Source organism: Agrilus planipennis, unplaced genomic scaffold, assembly GCF_000699045.2.
Source record: "Agrilus planipennis isolate EAB-ADULT unplaced genomic scaffold, Apla_2.0 scaffold103, whole genome shotgun sequence".
In the NCBI taxonomy this organism is placed as follows: Eukaryota; Metazoa; Arthropoda; class Insecta; order Coleoptera; family Buprestidae; genus Agrilus; species Agrilus planipennis.
The window spans coordinates 332,856-340,252 of record NW_020438959.1 but is presented as its reverse complement, the minus strand read 5'-3'; the positions used below and the strand labels follow the sequence as shown (position 1 = coordinate 340,252).

Genomic DNA, 7,397 nt, shown 5'->3' with positions numbered 1-7,397 from the left:
ATCATCATCATCATCATAAGGTCATCAGTCCTAAGACTGGTTGGACACGTACCTCCACTCTTTCCTATCCTGAGCTAAACTTCGCATTACCCTAAAACTAGAACAGCCCACATCCTTAACTATTTGCGAACAGTAATCTAACCTAGGTCTACCTCTACCCCTCCTAACCCCTGTATCTGCCTCTAATATGTCTCCGACTAGACCTTCCTGCCTGAGAAGGTGTCCTACCAACCTATCTCGCCTATTTCTTATTGACTATTGACTGTTCTTCTATTCTTTCTAATACCTCTTAATTTCTAACCTTTTCTATCCACGTTATACTAATCATTTGCCCGTAACACCACATTTCAAACGCTTCTAACCTTTTTTTTCCACCGCGCCCACTGTCCATGGTTCCTACCAGTACAACCCCGCGCTCCAAACATACACCTTTAACAATCTTTTTCGAATTTCTAAATTAACCGTCTGCGAGCATAGAAGTGACTTCTTTTTATTAAAGGCGACATGACCCGGCGCTATCGTCTACTTCATATCCCTACTACTCCTTCCGTCCTGACTTATCTGACTTCTGTTTCTTTTTTCATTTTAAAATGTTGCAATACAAATGCATTTTATCTGTTATTTATTCAGTTTCGGGTTTTAGAATAGGATCTGGGAAGGTTTTTTGAATATGGGAAATTTAAGGATCGGATTCTGCCAATAGGGATAACTTGCTATGAGGCGAATGAATGACAATTTTTAGCAAAATAAAAAAATTAATTGTTTATTGGAAAGCCACCCCATCACCTACTGTAGATTTAATTAATTTCAGGAATTTTAAATTAATATCTATGCTCTACGGGGAATCCCCTTCGGTTAAAATTTAGTTATAACCTTTATGATGCAAAAGCGAACTTCAGCTCCTAAAATGTGCCCAAAATTGTACTAATTTTGTGCTGTTAATATTCGAAAAGGTATGAAAGCAGCTAGTACATTTACAAAAACGATTCAAATTAAATTGTAAATTGAAAGACTTACAATTTTCTTATCGTCCATTTGTGCGTGTACCTTTCTCAACGGAACGAAAATTCACCTGTTCATTATGAAATCTGTAAGATAACTGAATCTATACCGTGACAATTAGTAGCGATTATAAATAAATTTTAAATATATGTCGCCATTGTGTGCACAGGCCTGATGCGATAAAATAAAAAGATGAAACGCGAAAAGATTCTTCGTGTTAACGCGCGTCCTTTTTCGATGCGTATCACACGAGAGAGATGGAAATTGGTGAGATAAATTGTCTGGTTTATAACAGGTTGCTTTAAGAAAAATCAAACACCCACTATTTACCGAATGGATAGATAGAGAAGATATTAATGGAAATAAACAGATAACAAATAATAATGGCTGATAACACGAAAAAGGGTTACTGATTAGCGATAACGTGCGCATCGTAAAATGGCGCCTTCCTATCTGAAATGTGTAATAAATTCTTGGCTAATATGTTTATTATTTCGTAAACAATACAAGATAATCGTTCATAGATTCTCAGAATGGTACGAAAATATAGATTGACGAAAATTCCCAAACGATGATTTATTTTATAGGACCTATAAACTGATATAAGAAATGTACACGTATTATTCGATTAGTAACTGCAGGTTATATTGAACAATTAAAGTATTTCCGTGGCTAGTTTGCAAGCTTGCTGGATAGTAGCTATTTTTGTTGAAAATCTTTTCATTAGAATAACTTTGACCTTTATACTACAAATCTAACCACACAGTTCGTTACTTAACTGTACATTCAAAATTTGCGGTTATTGTGGTAGATAAAGATGACTGTCACTATGATTCTTGGATTGTTTAAGTAGGTACTAACCAGTTGATTTATTCGCATCTTCGCATTTTCTTAAAAATACGACATCCTACATCTTCAATTATTTCCGATCAGTAATCTAATCTGGGTCTACCTCTACTACTTTTAACTCCTGTTTCTGCCTATAATATGTCTCTGACTAGACCTTCATGCCTGAGAAGGCGTTCTACTAACCTATCTTGCCTATTTCTTATTGACTTCCATAGAATCCTCCTATTCTTTCTAATACTTCTTCATTTCTAACCTTCTCTATCCATGGTATTATCATCATTCGCTGGTAATTCCACATTTCAAATGCTTCTAACCTTTTCCTTTTCCATGTTTCGCAATCGTACAGCGTCGCACTCCAAACATACCACTTTTAACTTTCGAATTTCTAAATTAATTGTTCGCGAGCATAGAAGCGACTTCATTTTATTGAAGGCGACTCGGCCCTACGCTATCCTCTGCTTTATATTCCTACTACTCCTTTCATCTTGACTTATCTGACTTCCTAGATACCTAAAATGAGTCACTTCTTCTAATCTTTCGTCTTTTATCTTTATATTCACTCTCTCTCTACTTTTTCTTCTTTGCTTCTCTTGCATACCAGTATTTTTGTTTTACTTTTATTTATTTTCATAGAATACTGTTTTGATAATACCACTTCCTANTTTCTTCAAATTTAAAACTAATCGACCAATAAATGATTTCATTTTATTAAAAATCATTTTTTGCCTGCAGCTTTCCTTGCATAGGTAGACATCCAATCTTATCCTTTGGAAATGGGTCATTGTATTGAAGCTCCCTCATTTTAATCCCTTTTTCTAATAATGAAAATTATCTTTAAGTTGACCGTGTTTATAGTAAAAACAATAACTGGTTTTACAAATAACATCACATTCTATCACTGTTGGTATTAATTATTCTAAATTTTAACCTTCAACTAATAGGAAATAATACTCTACATCCGGTAGCTATTTTTAGGACTCCATATTTCTAATTGATCATTACAGAATGATACAAATTAAATTAAAAGAACATTAAGTTTTAGTCGGTAATATATCGAAACCATTAGAAGCGGATCAGGATTTCGAATTTATTCGTTCCCATCTGCACTTCAAGTCCCTTTGAAACGTTTAGTTTACTGAGTGATTGATGAAAGGGTCGGGCAACCCATTCTGCGTTAGACAGTGCATCCATCTAGCGAGGTGTGACCAAATCCATGCATCGATTAGGGTGTTAGGGGTTGACGCGTGTGATTGCAGAGACAGAAGGTGTGGGACGTCTGATCGGTCAACACGTCGTAGCGGGTGCTTAGTCTATAAAATTATTGAGTTCTTTGTTGCAAATGAACGCCTTTTAAGATAATACATGTACCCTGGATCACAATTACAATGGTCAGGGCCAAGTTATTATAAATATTCCAAGGAAGGGTAGAAATACATATATGAGTACAAGCACGAGCCAACAGCAAACAGGTCAGATCTGATCGGGGTTTTTTGAGATGTTTCGTTTAATTTGTTGTTATCTTTATTTCGACTCTACTATTATATTTTGATTAATTTCATTTTTTATTAACCTATAATAAAATTCATATAGACATATATTTTGCTATTGTCTACACGCAACAAGTAACTGACACCGCGATTCTTTCTTTATTCGTATAATGATAATGAATCCCTAATAATATATCCCTAATAAATAAAATAAGAGTCTTAAGCCGGCGTATTACATAGCGAATACCAATAGATGGCGGTGTACGGTCCATATCTTGATATTAAAAGAAACAATCATTTCTATTATATCTAAATGGTATCTATAGAATTCAAAACGGTTTACTGCTTAATTTATGAAAACCATTAGATGTAATTGAAAGGATACAAATGTGTTTCCTATTATAAAATTATATTAATGGCGCAATTAATTAGAAAGACGCCGTCGTACATATTTGCAAAACATCGTCATATTTGCTAGTTAACTTTTACTGAAAAAAAGAAGAAAAAATTAAACACGTATGTTTAAAGAAATGTGTAATGTTAATAAATTAGCTTTCTTTTGACATTTTCCTGTTAAATAAAAATTATGAGTTATACAAACGCATTACCATGAGAGTAACCACTTCCGTTGAATATGTTAATTGTAAGCGCATTATACACCTTTTAGGTATATAAATCAATAGCATATCTCGGCGTTTGCCAGAACACCATTTTATAATTACGCATTTTCTGGCACCGTTGCACATCTTCCTAAACTATTTGTAAATATTCTGCTACGTGCATTGACAAAAAATGAACATGTGGCACATATATGAATGAGTTTAGAAACTGCGAAAGCTTAAAATCATGTAACAGTTTTGGAACGAGATACGTACAGCAATCTCCTACACTTTATGCAATAAAAAATTGTAGGTACTCCCACAAATTTTAAAATTCTGCAAAAATATCATTTTTACATAATCCTCCCATTCCTTCGGATATTACAAAATTTACTAAGGAAATTGTAAAGTTCTAAAATATAGTAAGGAGTCATACTACACAGTTCAAAATAATCGATTGTGTAGGAAGTTCTGGGGTGTAGAAAGAATGGCAACTACTTCGATGAAAAATGTAGACAGTGATGGTTGTTGAACCACTAATAAAACAAATATCAACAGCTTATTACTACGCTGTTATATATAATGGGCACATTGGGATAACAATTAATTAAATAACTACTTTGTTCATCGCTGATAGTATGTAGTACTATTTAAAGTACATTTCGACGTAGTATTAAGAACACAAAATGCAAAAGAAAAACTCGAACAACACGAATATTGAAACTGATGGAATGCGGCATTGCAATGTTGCATTTCCCTGCCAGGGCTGGACTGGCTGCTAGAAAACAGTGGACTTTCGGACCACAAAACGTTTGCTTAATTTTCTTGTTTTGTAGTGTCTTATTACTTCCTGCAAGCTTGCTACTTATTTTGAGTGTAACAAGGTTCACTAGTACAATTGGCTAAATTCTTATGGGTAGATTTGTATGGTATCGGCTGTCAATTTGTTTTACAATGGGAAACTAACTTATTCATGATGCGGTATAGCTACCACAAGGTGTTGATGTTCTTGATAGACGTTCATCTCGATTTCTTTCTCATGGGATCTCATGATCCTCTCTTAGTAAGAATATCGACTTATGTATTTAACTGAATACACTGCGTAGTATTACCCGAAAGAGACACACAATCAAGCAAAACAAAAAGTTGTTTTTGCTGAAATTAAAAAGTTCAAGAATTTAGATGTTCAATAAAATTAAATCCAAAAACGCCTTAAGGTATCGTATATTTGCGATTGTGTATTAGCATTAAAGACTTCTAATACTCCGTAGTTTGTTTGCGGAGGGTTTTAAACAGAGTGTAGATTCGCATATAACGTTTGGCAAAATACGCGAACGTATACTTAAAGTTATTGGCAAATTTAAAGTTCAAATTAGGAGGGATGTCGAAAGAACCCTTTCATTAATTACCTGGTTGAAAGCATCTCACGAGGTAGATTGCCTGCAACCATCGATGAATACACACATGTACATGTATACGTGTCTTGTGCTCTTATACACATTTTCCATGAAAAGCTACGACGAGGATTAATGTTTTTATATACGGGAAGTATCGATTTTGTTTCTTAATTACTTCTAGCTCGTTTTATTGAGCTTCCTTCAAGCTAAGGTTCATATATTATTAAAAAAAAATGGATAAACATATGAGAAAATCTTAATTAACAATAAGTAAATATCGAATCACCCATAAAAGGTTTAGTTACCTAAGACGCGCCTCGACTGTCTCTATTGGGTTTCGGAACGCGTCTTAGGCTTAGGTTTATTTAATAATTTAAATCAAAGTACGTATTTATATGAATGTGATCACATCAAAATTTTAAATAAATTAAGAATGTGTTGTTATTAAAATTAAACATATATCTCCATTGAACGTGTAGATGATATCAAAATCTGTCTGTGATTAACATGGCTTTAGAAATTTTAATTAATTAAATTTCCTCTTGTCTACCAAGCGCATGGCTTTTTACCTAGAAGCAATATTTTTACGAATGCCTTGTATTAATTTATTTTAAGGCCTATTATAAATAATCGCTGTTTTCCCGAACAAAATAAAATTTATTACAAACATTTTTGAGTATTCTAAATGGAAGTACACGACACGATAAAGATAATGATGTTTAAATATGATTAAGATGTCATAAATATTTTTCGAAAAAACATATTTTTTTATTCACTCAATATTTTACATGACTTATTTTGCATTGTCATGTTTTCTCGTTTTAATAATGGTCTTTCGTACAGCACACATGAATAAAATAAAAGAATACCGGTGTGTCGCTTTCGAAATATCAGTTTTTAAATAATTCTTTCTTTTGCGCTTTTACATATCTGTCTACAACGTCATATTTCAAACGCTTCTAATATTTGGCGCCCGTGCAGAGTCTTGCTCAAAACATACGCTTTTAAGAAATAATCTTCTTCGAATTTATTTTTATTTTGTGTGAAAGTAAGATATTTTCTTTTAATCATCTTCTAATACTTGTAGGTATTGCCATTAGAAAATGATTTAGATTTTCCCTTTCCTCAAAATAGGAACAGCATTTAATAGCTCTTTCGACACCCCTCCGTCGACATACCTACATATATTTCAGAGAACAGTAGATATGCAGAAACGTTTCGTAGCAGCGAGGAGAAAGAAGGGTAGGTATCTATTTGAAATATTAGTAAGTATTTATCATCGGTGAAGGGTTTCCTCTTCCGTTTCCCATTTCTACCCCCTTATTTTCCAAGCTGTTCGATTTTGTTTTTTGTTTTTAATATATCAGCAAGATTTATTAACTCGGCAGTGACGCCAGCAGCCCTGACGGTGGTATTTTTGGGTGCGAGTGGTGGTAGTGATGTTGGTGATGGTGGTGGCGTCGTTGCCAACTCGCGTCCTCTTCTCCCTCGGAAATTCGAGATTATCATAAAACTGAAGTGGTCCCGAATCTACCTGTTCTAATTAAGAGTTTCCACCTTAACACGGGGAAAGTCGGTTAATTAAAAACTGATATTCGGACGTGCACGGTCTCGAAATTAACATCTTTAGCTATTGAAAATTTCACTGTTAATAAAGGTCGGATAAACACGTTTCTACGTATCCACCAACCTCTATACAGAGGGAGTCAGACATGATCCAAAATAAAATAATTCGAAGTGGTCTGTATTCTGTCGAAACTGCCGGACGCGGATCGCGATTTCGATCTTTTTGGATCTCATCAGCGCGTCGCAGACAGCTCCGATAGAACACAAACCAACTTTTACCTGTTGTCTTAACAGTGCGTTTTAGAAAATACTACAAATGGCGCGGTAAACGCCATCTGTAGCATCGTGCCACAAATATATGGATATCTGTTAAGACAGCAGGTAAAAGTTGGTCTGTGTCGGAGCTGTCTGCGACGCGCTGATGAGATCCAAAAAGATCGAAATCGCGATCCGCGTCTGGCAGTTTCGACAGAATACAGACCACTTCGAATTATTTT

The 7,397-nt window shown here is 34.5% G+C and overlaps 1 protein-coding gene across 4 annotated transcripts in view; it reads right to left on the bottom strand.

Moving 5' to 3' along the window:
• Positions 1-7,397, bottom strand: part of LOC108736742 (homeobox protein cut) — a 181,989-nt gene that overhangs the window by 45,514 nt on the left and 129,078 nt on the right. The window contains exon 1 of one of the 4 annotated variants that reach the window (XM_018469295.2): positions 1,018-1,100. The exons of the other annotated variants lie outside the window; for them this stretch is intronic. Within the exon in view, the coding sequence (XP_018324797.1) occupies positions 1,018-1,035 (18 nt within the window). The 5' untranslated portion in view covers positions 1,036-1,100. Of the gene's footprint in view, positions 1-1,017; positions 1,101-7,397 lie in introns of those variants that run through there. 4 annotated transcript variants of the gene reach the window in all.